The sequence below is a fragment of the Artemia sp. Qi Xiang Cuo genome, chromosome 5 (genome assembly GCF_049724085.1).
Source record: "Artemia sp. Qi Xiang Cuo chromosome 5, ASM4972408v1, whole genome shotgun sequence".
In the NCBI taxonomy this organism is placed as follows: Eukaryota; Metazoa; Arthropoda; class Branchiopoda; order Anostraca; family Artemiidae; genus Artemia; species Artemia sp. Qi Xiang Cuo.
Window position 1 is genome coordinate 30,782,389 of NC_142798.1, and position 14,369 is coordinate 30,796,757.

General features: G+C 34.6%; 1 protein-coding gene across 1 annotated transcript in view; it reads right to left on the reverse strand.

Moving 5' to 3' along the window:
• bchs (WD repeat and FYVE domain containing 3 bchs) overlaps positions 1 to 14,369 on the reverse strand; it is a 196,171-nt gene that overhangs the window by 108,381 nt on the left and 73,421 nt on the right. The window contains exon 13 of the mRNA XM_089089485.1: positions 5,060 to 5,302. Coding sequence (XP_088945611.1) covers positions 5,060 to 5,302 — 243 coding nt within the window. The remainder of the gene's footprint in view (positions 1 to 5,059; positions 5,303 to 14,369) is intronic.

The following is a 14,369-nucleotide window of genomic DNA, read 5'->3' on the forward strand; positions in this document are numbered from 1 at the left end:
AAGATAGCAAACTACTATTTTCTGCACGCAAAATGTAGGCTGACATAAACGACAACAATACAAAGATTTTCATTTCTAACAACGGAAATTAGGTCATTTATCATAGGCAGCGCAATAGTGCTGCCTAAGTTAAGAACAATGTTGGCAAAATGTATTATTTTTGGTTTCTTTCTTTCTTTTAGAACAGGGCACTTCGTATCGAAGGAGTTGTCGTTGAAACTTCGAAAAGGGCTCGTTCGATTGAAAATTGGAAGGGTGTTTGCTCTTTTTAAAAGCCAAAAGTGATTGGAAGGCAACTGACACCCCTTCCACGCCCACCATTTCCCCAAACACATCCAATCAAAATTTTGAGATAGCCATTTTGTTCACCGTAGTTGAAAAGGTAAGGGTAAAGAATACGGCATTGGACTTTACAGTCCCTACCGGCAATGCTGATCTCCGTTTCTTGGCCCTAAAGCCACTAAGTGCAATGGGGGCTTGGGGGCCAACCACCCTGTGCTTTCGCCCAGTCTTCCTGTGTACTTTCCCCAGATTTCTCCAGGTACCTATTTAAAGCTGGGTAGACTCTGGCTGAGCTTACAGAGTCACGCCACTGACCCTCCGTCCCAAACCAAATAATTGGGTACACTACGATTCGAGCCCTCGTCCTCTCGGACAAACCATCCTAAATCCAGCGCACAATCCACTCGGCTAGGACTGCTAGGACGTAGTGAAAAATTTGGAAATTATCTCTTTGAGGAGGATACTCCCCCCACAGCCCTCAGGACAAGGGTTGTAACTTATGCCCTGGGGGCATATAAGGTTTTTTATAGAAAGCGTTGTCGTAGAAACTTAAAAAAGGGCTCATTCAATTGGAAAGTCAAAGGGCCAGTGCCCTTTTTAATATTCGAAAATTATTGGAGGGCAACTAACCCCCTCTCATACTCACCATTTCCTCAAACACATACAATCAAAATTTTGAGACAGAAATTTTGTTCAGCGTAGTTGAAAATTCTGGAAATTAGGGTATTGAGGATGACAACCCCCCCCCCCCAGGGCAGGGGTTGTAATTATGTCCTGGGCCATATAAGGTTTTAAAGAAAGCGTTGTCGTAGAAACTACAAAAAGGGCTCATTCAACTGAAAATTGAAGGGCTAGTGCCCTTTTTAATAGTTGAAAGTGATTGGAGGCCAACTAACCCATCAAAATTTTGAGATAGCCATTTTGTTCAATGTTGTGTAAAATTCTTTTAAATGTTTCATTTTTATAACGTTAAGAAATAAAAACTAATTGAGATTTTAAGGAATAAATATCAGCATATATACATTAAACTGACAATGCACACTTTTTCAGTAAATTCATTTGATTTTTTTTTCAGTAAAGTACAAATTATATTCTGGCTTTTAGAAAGCATAGGGGTTTAGAATCCTACTCATATTAATTTCTGCTCGTTTTGAGTTTGACTCTGTTATTTAATTTAATTTCTGTTTGTTTTGGGTTTCATCTATATATTGATACTGATTTGTGGCAGTTGTATGCTTGGTAGATTATTTGATTCTTTTTTTGTTCATTTTTGGTTTAATGGAGTTGTTTACCTTTTTTGAAAAACGTATTTTGTGGAAATTTTTTTTTATTTAATATAGAATATAAACCATACTGGCCCCAAAATCAACCCTTGAGGGACACCCTGGTCATCTTTTGGCGGCAAACTAAAAAATGAATCAACAGAGATTATTCTAACAGACAAGTGAGACCTAAACCAAAGAAACACAAACTCTTACTCCAAAATGAGAAAGTCAGAACAACACTGTCGCTTAACGAATCAAAGGCTTTAGGATCATCTAAGAATCAAGCACCCGGAATAAATTGGAGCCTAGGGTAGAATGAAGATAATTCAACGGAAATACAAAAGCATGCCCGGTTGAATGATTTCTACAGAACCAAACTGAAAATCATGAAAAAAATCTTTCGAAGGAAAGAAAATTGTGTAGGATGAGAAAGCATCGCCTTCTCAAAAGTTTGATAAACATAGACAAAAGAGCTATTGGTCGAAAGTTAGCTGGATCAACGGATGAAACTAATAAAACAATAGGAGGACGGAACTTTAAAGGATTGCTGTCTTATTTAAAGAGAGAGCAGGATGAAAGTTTAAAGACAAAAATGCCATGGCGTGGCCATGGACCCTCAAAAACTCTGAAGTTAAGCATATATCTTAAGGGCATTTCGGCCATAAGAAGGAAATAGTCGTTTTGCGGCAAAAAATGATCATACAGTTTTGACACGATTTCTTTTGGTATTTAAAAAGGGCAACAGGAGTAAAAAAGTAGCTATCAAATGGGCCCTTTCCATCTCTCTGCGACCATCTGTTCATATGATGACTCCTTAAGGAGTAAAAGAAAATTAAGGGCCACATCACACCTACCAATGGTGAAATGTAATTTTTCCCGATTTTCAAAAAGGAAGATAGTAAACTTTGGTTAATGGTTTTCAACCGTGACAATTCCAAAGCCAAACTTTTGATTTTGTTTAGCAGCACTCTCAAGGCTTTTTTTCGAACCGTAGTCAATTGACAATTTTTCAATCTGAACAATTCCTTTGAAAACACATTGTTTAATTTTTGGTTGCTATAGGGCAAGGACCTCTCTTAATAGGATGCAACTACGGCTGCTACCATGATCAAACCCACGTTGAAACACAATGACTCTCCTGTTTTATTACTTTCCTATAGGCTTCACTATTAGTCCAAAAATATTTCCAGTCTTCGAGATTAAGATAGTCCTGAAAAATTCCGACAGAATTATACAGCCATGACCAGGGATCTAATCTGGCGATTATAATCATCATTGAACAATTTAATTGACCAATGTTAACAAAAAATCACACGAGCCTAAAATCAGCATTTCACAAATTGAAAAAAGAACTAGGTCAAAGATGCTTGATTTGGCTGGCCTTTAGGGCATAAAGACCAGTACTTACCCAAAAGTAGTACTCCATCATTCAGGAGAGGAACAAAAAAGACAATTTATCGTATTTTGCACAATTAATCAGAGATCAAAAGAACCGTACGCATTCATCTTTAGGTATGACGCAGAAGAATGGACACTAGAGAGAAAAAAAGAACAATATACTAAATACCTTACAAAGCACCTATCTAGGAACGGTTTACTGCATAATGCTAAGAGACAAGAAACTACACCCTACCCTTTATACATCAATTGGCTTGAAGCCACCTAGTTTGGGTATCCTGAAAGAGTATCTTAGAACGTGAGCACAAGAGTACAGAAGTACTGAATATTTAGAATAATTTACTATATGGCTGACAAAGAGACATTTATTCTCTGAATCCTCTGAATTTCAGTTTATTTAAAGAATTTCTGGAGAGGCGACTGAACAATTTGAATTGGTTTAAAAACTAAAGTCAAATATTTGGACTTTTCAAAATATAACTAAAAATGAGAAAGTGAGCCAATACGACACAACAAGAGCTCAAGGTGACGAGATTAAGTGACGGTAATATTCCCCATGTTTAGTCCTTTCGTATAGAAAGGACTTGTGTTCAGAAGTCTTTCTTAAAGAATTGGGCCAAATTCAAATTTTAGCATAAAAGGAGAGGTGTTGAAGAGGGGGCAACTCCCTTCATATACGCAGTAATTTCTGTTCTTTTTAAGTTTTAATGTTGCTCCTTACTTTCAGTTGGAAAAAACTTTTTTTTATTTAATTTCTCATCGTTTTTTTTTGAATAATTCCAGGAGATCAGGTTGCGCCTCCATGGCGAAATACTTCTCCCCACGGAATTATCCTCTAGACATTTCAATCCCAGTGAAAATTTATCCCGGACAATTACCCTTAGTATCTCTGCACGTAAAATTGAAGACGGAAAAGAGAAAGCACGACATAAAAACAATTTTGTATAGGAATTATGGCGAATTCCCCCAATGTAAAATTTGCCTGAAAAGCTCACCTCCTGGAATCTTCACTCCTCATGGATATTTCCCCCGTGAACAACCCCAAGCAGAAAATTTGCCCCCCCCCGCCACCCACACATGTATACATACTTCCCAATAACATATACTATGCGTAAACAACCGACGAACTTTATAGCTTAAGGACCTTTCCCCTGGAGCCTGGGATCGGGGGGTCATGTTTTGTCGAAAGGTATAGTTACTGGGCCTTCCAACTATGATGAACAAAATGGCAATCTCGAAATTTTGATCGAACAGTTTTGGGAAAAAGGGGCGGGGGAGGGTGCCTAACTGCCCTCGAATAATTTTGGTCACTTAAAAAGGGGACTAGAACTTTTAATTTATATTACAATGAACCATCTCCCAATATTCTAGGACCACCGGGTCGGTACGATCACCCCTGGAAAAATAAAAAACAAACAAAAAACTAACAAATAAACACGCATTCGTTATCTTTCTACTTGCAAAAAATAGAAAATTTCACATTTTTGCAGATAGGAGATTGAAAACTATAACAAAGTTCTCTGATACACTGAATCTGATGGTGCAATTTTCGTTAAGATTCTTCGAATTTTAAGGGATGTTTCCCCTTTTTTCAAAAATAAGGCAAATTTTCTCAGGCTCGTAGCCTTTGATGGGTAGTACTAAACTTAATGAAAGTTATATATTTGGAATCAGCATAATAAGCGAATTCTTTTGATGTATTTATTGGTATTAAAATTCCGTCTTTTAGAGTTTCGATTACTATTGAGCCGCGTCGCAGCTCAATAGTTCATTACTACGAACTGTTTGATAGTGTCTTGAAAAGTACAACCGTCCGTTACGCCCAAAAACTGTTTCCAAATTGTCTACTGTTCGTGAAACCTTAGTTCTGAAAGAACAAATTTCTTACTTATACGATGGTGGGTCATGTTATTATTACTAAACAAATAAACAAAAAAGAAAACGAAAAAAATATGGAAGAAAAAAGTTTTATCAACATTTGTTTTTTTCAAGACCTTTCAAATATGAGTTGTATCGGGTTATACAAACACGGTCTATCAGACCCCAAATGAGATTTTATTCCACTGTTTTTCACTGTATGTGGGTTAGAAATATACATATATTAAAATCCCTACCTCTATTTGAAAATACTTTGCACTGGCTGGTTCAAAGCGCAATGCTATGGCTAAAGTGTTAAATGTGAGGTGAAGTAGTCGCAGAATGTCTTTACGAGGTAAACTGTCCCAAGGACGAGGTAACGGGGGCTCACTCAAGCTTCCATCCATTGATACTAAGATGCTCATGAGGTAGACAAAACCACTAACACGACGAAAAACAGTACGCGTTCGGTGACTCTCTCGTAGAACACACAATATTGAATGAAAAAAAAAAAAAAATATAAAAACATATTACAGTCCAAAAATTAGTTAGAAAATTAAATTTAATTTTAAAAGAACATTTAACAATAAAATAAAAACATGAAACTTGCTAGTGAATTCCAAAATCTGTATTAGAATTTCAACTATGATAAATGAATGAGGAAAAGCTCATGCAGTCAAATGAAAACATGAAATGAGATGTTGAATCGTGCTTAGTAAGATATTTTATGAATATTAATTAAAAAAACTTTCCGAAAAATAAGTTTTTCGAAGAAAAGTAAAGGCCATTTTAAACTTAAGCTCAGGAGATACAAATACCCGTTAAAATTCAAACTCAAAACGACCAGAAATTACTATTAAAGAATAAATGAAGCCAAAAATGAACAGAAATTAAATAAACAATCAAGGCAAAAAACATACAACGAGTAATAATATAAATGAATAAATAGATATTTACGCAAGTAATGCTCAGATTGAAAATGAAAATCAAGCTTAAAACGAAAACAAATATTATGCTATTAAAGTATAAATGAAACTTAAAACGGACTGAAACTTAATAAACAATCAATGCGAACATACATACAATATATGTTAATGGTAATGAATAAATAAATCTTAAAACGAGTGAAACTTAAATTGAATATGCAAATCAAGTTTGAATCGAATAAAAATAACTACAAACAAGAGTTTGGGTATCGCCTCACTGCCGAAGCCTAAAACCCTCAGCGTCATTGGCGCTTTACTGAAAACAATTCTTTGAAATGTTTTCACTTTTGTAACTTTAAGTAATCAAAAATTAATTAAGATTTTAGGGAATAAATATCAGCATATGTATATTAAATTGACAATATACATATTTTTTCAGTTAACTCATTTGAAATTTTTTTCAGTAAAGCACAAATTATTTTCTGGCTTTTAGCAAGCATAGGGTTTTGAACACTACTCACCTTTAATTATCCTCGTTTGGAGTTTGACTCTAAAATTTATTTTAATTTTGGTTCGTTTTGGGTTTAATTTATTTATTTATACTGATTTGGGGAAGTTGTAAACTTCGTAGATTATACGATAGTCCGGAAGCCACGTGTTGAAAGTGTGAATCATACCACGACGGAATGGGGCTGCTACGAGAATTATCCTACCATCCATCCCCTAAATTGAACATGTGAATTCAAAAATACCAATGGCACTTGCTCGCGAGTGGTGGAACACTCTGAAACTTGACATTTTATTATATTTTGGTGTTTCATGCAAGAAAATGCATGTTCCACAAAGTTTGAGGTGCAGCTTTCTGCTCAAATAGAAATGCCTACAAGCCATAGAATGTTTTCATAACAAAATAACACGATTAGTTAGAAAAAATGGCGGAGTTAAAAAAATGGCAAAACTATATGAGTCATGAACAGTCGTGGAAAGTATCAACAAAATAAAATTGAATATTAGATATACAATGATATTAATTGTTGAAAGATCCATCAGTTCAAGATTTTTTTTTTCACTGTAATTTTTATTTTCATTTTCAATGCTGTAAGAACTGGAAAATTATAAATTTGTAATATACGAGAAATTCGTTTTCAGTAAACACCAATGCCGCAGAAGGCTTTAGGTTTTTACAGTTAAAAATGTGGGCAGTATCCAGATTTTGTTTGTAGTGAAACTATGTTTGTCTTGACCAATCTTGAAAAGAACTAATAAATTAAACTGAATATTTGATGTATAATGATATTAATAGTTAAGATGTTAAAAATATAATAGCCAAGGCACAGGTTGTTTTTTCATAGTAAAAAAAAGTCTTGAAGAATAGGAAAAGAAATTCACACAACCCAAATTAGAATCTTAGAAACTATAGTAATGACAGAGGTCAAATGTGGATGTAAATCATGGGTGTTGTAAAAAGAGGATAAAGATTCCCTAGATCTTTTCCAGAGTACTTGCTTAAGGATTCTTCAAGGTACTCAGCTAACTGACCGTATTTCAAACAATAGGCCATATGAAAAATGTGGTTCAATACTGATCTCTAGGGCTATAATGAAAGAAAGGTTGAGGTGGTTAGGGCACGTTGTGCAGATGAAGGATGAAAGATTGCCGAAGATTGTTCTTTTCGGCCAAATATCTAGGGCTAAACGGAAAGCAGGTAGTCCTCGTCTAGGGTGGGAGGACATCATAAAGAAAGATTGAAAGGAAATGGAAACTTCGTGGGAGGGTGTAACAAGGGAGGCTTTAAACAGATTGGGGTGGAGGAGGAGCATGCGTAGCTGTGTTGACCTCAGGCGGCTTGGTGCTGCGGTGAGTTATTAGTAGTAGTAGTAGTAGATATTAATTGCTAAAAGCTCATCAGTTCAAAATTTTACTGTAATTTTAATATTTATTTTCAATATTAAGTACAAAAGAAAACATTTGTAATATAATTCGTTTTCAGTGAAGCGCCAATGACGCAGTAGGTTTTAGGCTTCTGCAGTGAGACGATACCCCAACTCTTGTTTGTAGTTTTTTTTATTCAATTCAAACTTGATTTGCATATTCAGTTTAAGTTTCACTCGTTTTAAGATTTATTTATTCATTTACATTAATATATATTGTATGTTTGTTCGCATTGATGTTTATCTAATTTCTGTTCGTTTTAAGTTTCATTTATACTTTAATAGCAAAATATTTGTTTTCATTTTAAGCTTGATTTTCATATTCAATCTAAGCATTACTCGCTTTAAGATCTATTTATTCATTTATATGATTACTTGTTGCATGTTTTTTGCTATGATTGTTTATTTAATTTCTGTTCGTTTTGGGTTTCATTTATTCTTTAATAGTAATTTCTGGTCGTTTTGAGATTTATTTATTCATTTACATTAATATATATTGTATGTTCTGTTCGCATTGATTTTTTATTTAATTTCTGTTCGTTTTAAGTTTCATTTATACTTTAATAGCAAAATATTTGTTTTCGTTTTAAGCTAGATTTTCAAATTCAATCTAAGCATTACTCGCTTTTTTGTTTATTTAATTTCTGTTCGTTTTGGGTTTCATTTATTCTTTAATAGTAATTTCTGGTCGTTTTGAGTTCGAATTTTAAAAGGTATTTGTATCTGCTGAGCTTAAGTTTAAAATGACCTTTACTTTTATTTGAAAAACTTAAAAAACTTTTGAAACTTAAAAACTTAAACTTAAAAAACTTGAAAAACTTTTTCGGAAAGTTTTTTTTTAATTAATTTTTGTTCGTTTTTGATTGCAAAAAGTTTCAAGTTTTTATGGCATGGGGGGGGGGGGGTACTTACTGTTCAATTATTCTTGACTTTGAAAAACCAATCTAGAACTTTCAATTTAAATCGAATGAGGCTTTTTTCAAAGTCTATACAATTACCTCTTTGATAAAAACCTTATATATGAACAATAGACAGCTTGCATAACTTGTGGACAGCAATTGACAACAATGAATGGATTGAAAAAATAGCTCCAATAAATGGGTTTAGACCATTTCACTTGCTGACACAAAGGATTCACGGCTGTTTGGAATTGACCTTAATAGGATTTTGTGTGCCAAAGCAATTTTGCATCTATCACAGAGTATGTATTTTAACCTTATAATTGGATAATTATAATAGATATATAATTATAATAGATTTCCTATGTGTTCTTCCCATACAAAGGATTCACGGCTGTTTGGAATTGACCTTAATAGGATTTTGTGTGCCAAAGCAATTTTGCATCTATCACAGAGTATGTATTTTAACCTTATAATTGGATATTTATAATAGATTTCCTATGTGTTCTTTCCATACAAAGATTTCACGGCTGTTTGGAATTGACCTTAATAGGATTTTGTGTGCCAAAGCAATTTTGCATCTATCACAGAGTATGTATTTTAACCTTATAATTGGATAATTATAATAGATTTCCTATGTATTCTTCCCATACGAAACCCCTTCCCATAAGTTATAAACCCCCCTTAATAAGTTATGCCCTAGGGCATAACTTAAAACGCCTACCCCCGGGCCCTGGTGGGCTGTGTCGACACCGGAGTTTTTTGTTATCAGAAAATGTCTATCTCAAAATTTTATCTGATGCATTTAGGGCTTCGAGGAGGGGGGGGGGGCTAGTTACCCTCCAATCTCTTTTGACTCTTAAAAAGTGAACAAGAACTTTCAATTTTCAGTCAAATGAGCCCTCTCTAAAGTTTATACGAGCATCCCTTCCATAAGAAATAATGGGAAGGATTCGGAAAATCCTTAAATTACAACCCATGCCCTGAGAGCTGTGGGGGAGTTGTCATCCTCAAAGACCTAATTTCCAGAACTTAAAACTACGTTTAATAAAATGACTGTCTCAAAATTTTGATTGGATGTGTTTGGCGAAAAGGTGGGCGTGAGAGGTTAGTTGCCCTCAAATCACTTTCGACTATTAAAAAGGGCACTAGCCTTTTGAATTTCCAATCGAATGAGCCTTTTTTGAAGTTTCTACGACACCGCCTTCTATAAAAACCTTATATGCCCCCAGGGTATAACTTAAAACCCTTGCCTTGAGGGTTGTGGGGGAGTGTCCCCTCCCCTGGGTCCGCCACTGCCTTACGCTCTCTGTCTCTTTCCTTGTTGGGGAGGAGAGGAGATGCCTGATAGGTGTGTGTTAATACCAAAACATTTTAACTGTCATCGGACCTTCAGGCATAAACAGAATTAGTTCAAAGGAAGGGGTGAGGAAAAAGGGCGTGTGTGGGGGGGGGGGGGGAGAGGGGGGGGGTTGCCCTTCGTTCAATTTTGACTCTTAAGAGCTGGACTAGAACTTCCAATTTCCAATCAAATGAGCCCTCTCTGAAATTTATACGAGAATCCCTTCCTGCCCCCGGGCTCTGGGGGGTTTTGTCGACACCAGAGTTTTGTTACTTAACCTTTCAACTATTTTTAACAAAATAGTATTTTTAACCCTTGCATATAAAGCAGCTCTGGGGGAAAAATAATAAAAAATATTGAAGCTATATAGGCTAAGATTTATTCATTTATTTATGTTTGCACCGGTTATCTTTACGTTTGTAAGATAGTTAATTTCCAATCACTTTTAACTATTAAAAAGGGCACTAGCCCTTTAATTTCCAATAGAAAGAGCCTTTTTTGAAGTTTCTATGACAACGCCTTCTATAAAAACCTTATATGCCCCCAGGGCATAACTTAAAACCCTTGCCCTGAGGGTTGTGGGGGATTGTCCTTCTCAAAAACATATTTTCTATCTGAAAATCAACTACGCTGAACAAAATGGCTATCTCAAAATTTTGATGGGATGTCTTGGGGGTAATGAGGGGCGGGGGGGGGGGCCTAGTTGCCGTCTAATCACTTTCGACTATTAAAAAGGGCACTATCCCTTTGAATTTCCAATCGAATGAGCCTTTTTTGAAGTTTCTACGACAACGCCTTTTATAAAAACCATATCTTAAAACCCTTGCCCTGAAGGTTCTGCGGGAGTGTCCTCCTCAAAAACATATTTTCTATCTGGAAATCAACTACGCTGAACAAATTGGCTATCTCAAAATTTTGATTGGATGTGTTTGGGGAGATGATGGGCGTGGGGGGGGCTAGTTGCACTCCAATCAATTTCGACTATTAAAAAGGGTACTAGCACTTTGAATTTCCAATCGAATGAGCCTGTTTTGAAGTTTCTACGACAACGCCTACTATAAAAACCTTATTTGCCCCCAGGTCATAACTTAAAACCCTTGCTCTGAGGGTTTTGAGGGAGTGTCCTCCTCAAAAACATATTTTCTATCTGGAAATCAACTACGCTGAACAAAATGGCTATCTTAAAGTTTTGATTGGATGTGTTTGGGGATATAATGGACGTGGGCGGGGGGGCTAGTTGCCCTCCAATGATTTTCAACTATTAAAAAGGACACTAGAACTCTCGATTTCCAATCGAATGAGGCCCCTTTGAAGCTTCTACGACGACCCCTTCCATATGAAGTGCCTCTGGGAAAAAAAATAATAATAAATCAGAGGCAACGCTGTAGCGTTGCCTACATTAAAGGCCATACGGCTCCAATGTTTTATTATTATTAATTAAAAAAAAACTTTCCGAAAAATAAGCTTTTAAAAGAAAATTAAAGGCAATTTTAAAATTAACCTCAGTATATAAAAATACCTTTTAAAATTAAAACTCAAAACGACCAGAAATTACTATTAAAGAATAAATGAAACCCATAACAAACAGAAATTAAATAAACAGTCATAGCAAAAAACATACAACAAGTAATAATATAAATGAATAAATAGATCTTAAAGCGAGTAATGCTTAGATGGAATATGAAAATCTAGCTTAAAACGAAAACAAATATTTGCTATTAAAGTATAAATGAAACTTAAAACGAACAGAAATTAAATAAAAAATCAATGCGAACTAAACATACAATATATATTAATGTAAATGAATAAATAAATCTTAAAACGAGTGAAACTTAAATTGAATATGCAAATCAAGTTTGAATCGAATAAAAATAACTACAAACACGAGTTTGGGTATCGTCTCACAGCAGAAGCCTAAAATCTACTGCGTCATTGGCGCTTTACTGAAAACAATTCTTTGAAATATTTTCACTTTTGTAACTTTAAGAAATCAAAAATTAATTAAGATTTTAGGGAATAAATATCAGCATATGTATATCAAATTAACAATGCACATTTTTTTTCAGCAAACTCATTTGAATTTTTTTTCAGTAAAGTACAAATTATATTCTCGTTTTTAGAAAGCATAGGGGTTTTGAACCCTACTCACATTAATTTATGCTCGTTTTGAGTTTGACTCTAATATTTATTTTAATTTTTGTTCGTTTTGGGTTTCATTTATTTATTGATACTGATTTTGGGTAGTTGTATGCTTGGTAGATTATATGATAGTCCGGACGCCAGGTGTTGAAAATGTGAACCATACCACGACAGAATGGGGCTGCTACGAGAATTAGCCTACCCTCCACCCCCTAAATTGACCATGTGGATTCAAAAATACCAATGGCACTTGGTTGCGAGTGGTGAAACACTCCGAAACTTGACATTTTATTATATTTTGGTGTTTCATGCAAGAAAATACATGCTCCACAAAGTTTGAGGTGCAGTTTTCCGCTCAAATAGAAATGCCTAGAAGCCATAGAATGTTTTCATAACAAACTAACACGATTATTTAAAAAAAATGGCACAGTTAAAAAAAAATGGCAAAACTTTATGAGTCTTGAACAGTCTTGGAAAGTATAAACAAAATCAAATTGAATATTAGATATATAATGATATTAATTGTTGAAAGATCAATCAGTAATATACGAGTAATTCGTTTTCAGTGAAGCACCAATGACGCAGAAGGCTTTAGGTTTTTACAATTAAAGAAGGGGGCAGTCTCCAAATTTTGCTTGTAGTTAAACTATATTTATCTTGACCAATCTTGAAAAGAACTAATAAATTAAACTGAATATTTGATGCATAATGATATTAATTGCTAAAAGCTCATCAGTTCAAAATTTTACTGTAATTTTAATATTTGTTTTCAATATTAAGTACAAAAGTTAACATTTGTAATATAATTCGTTTTCAGTAAAGCGCCAATGACGCAGTAGGTTTTAGGCTTCGGCAGTGAGACGATACCCAAACTCTTGTTTGTAGTTATTTTTGTTCGATTCAAATTGATTTGCATATTCAATTTAAGTTTCACTCGCTTTAAGATTTATTTATTCATTTACATTAATATATATTGTATGTTCTGTTCGCATTGATTTTTTATTTAATTTCTGTTCGTTTTAAGTTTCATTTATACTTTAATAGCAAAATATTTGGTTTCGTTTTAAGCTAGATTTTCATATTCAATCGAAGCATTACTCGCTTTAAAATCTATTTATTTCTTTATATTATTACTTGTAGTATGTTTTTGCTATGCTTTTTTATTTAATTTATCTTCATTTTGGATTTCATTTATTCTTTAATGATAAATTCAGGTCGTGTTGAGTTTGAATTTTAACGAGTATTTGTATCTCCTGAGCTTAAGTTGAAAATGGCCTTTACTTTTATATGAAGAAACTATTTTTTGGAGAGTTTTTTTTAAATTAATTTTTGTTCATTATTGACAATAAAATGCTTCAAGTTTTTTTTGGCATGGGAGGGGGGTGCATACTGTCCAAGCATTCTTGGCTTAAAAAACAATTATAGAGATATAACTTTAACTCGAATGAGGATCTTATCAAAGTCTATACGATTACTTATTTTATCACAAAATTATATATTAACAATAGACAGCTTGCATAACTTGTGGACAACGATTGACAACAATGAATGGATTGAAAAAGTAGCTCCAATCAGGGGGTTTAGACCATTTCACTGACTGACACAAAGGGATCACGACTGTTTGGAATTGACCCTAATAGGAATTTGTGCGCCAAAGTAAAATTGCATCTAACACCGAGTATATATTTTAACCTAGTAATTGGATAATTATTATAGATTTCCTATGTTTTCTTCCGAAACAAAACCCCTTCCCATAGATAAAACCCCCTTAATAAGTTATGCCCCAGGGCATAACTTACAACGCCTACCCCAGGGCCCTGGTGGGCTGTGTCGACACCGGAGTTTTTGTTATCAGAACTTTGAACTATTTTAACAAAATGTCTATCTCAAAATTTTTATCTGATGCATTGAGGGCGTGGAGGAAGGAGAGGGGCTAGTTGCCCTTCAATCTCTTTTTACTCTTAAAAAGTGAACAAGAACTTTCAATTTTCAATCAAACGACCCCTCTCTAAGGTGCATACGAGCATCTTTTCATTAAGAATAATATGAAGGATTTGGAAAATCCTCAAATTGAAGCCCTTGCTCTGAGGCCTTTGGTGGTGTTTTAATCCTCAAAGACATAATTTCCAGAACTTAAAACTACGCAAAATAAAATGACGTCTTAAAATTTTGATTGGATGTGTTTGGGGAAAAGGTGGGCGTGAGAGGGGGGTTAGTTGCCCTCAAATCACTTTCGACTATTGCAAAGAGCACTAGCCCTCGGAATTTCCAATCGAATGAGCCTTTTTTGAAGTTTCTACGACACCACATTCTATAAAGACCTTATATGC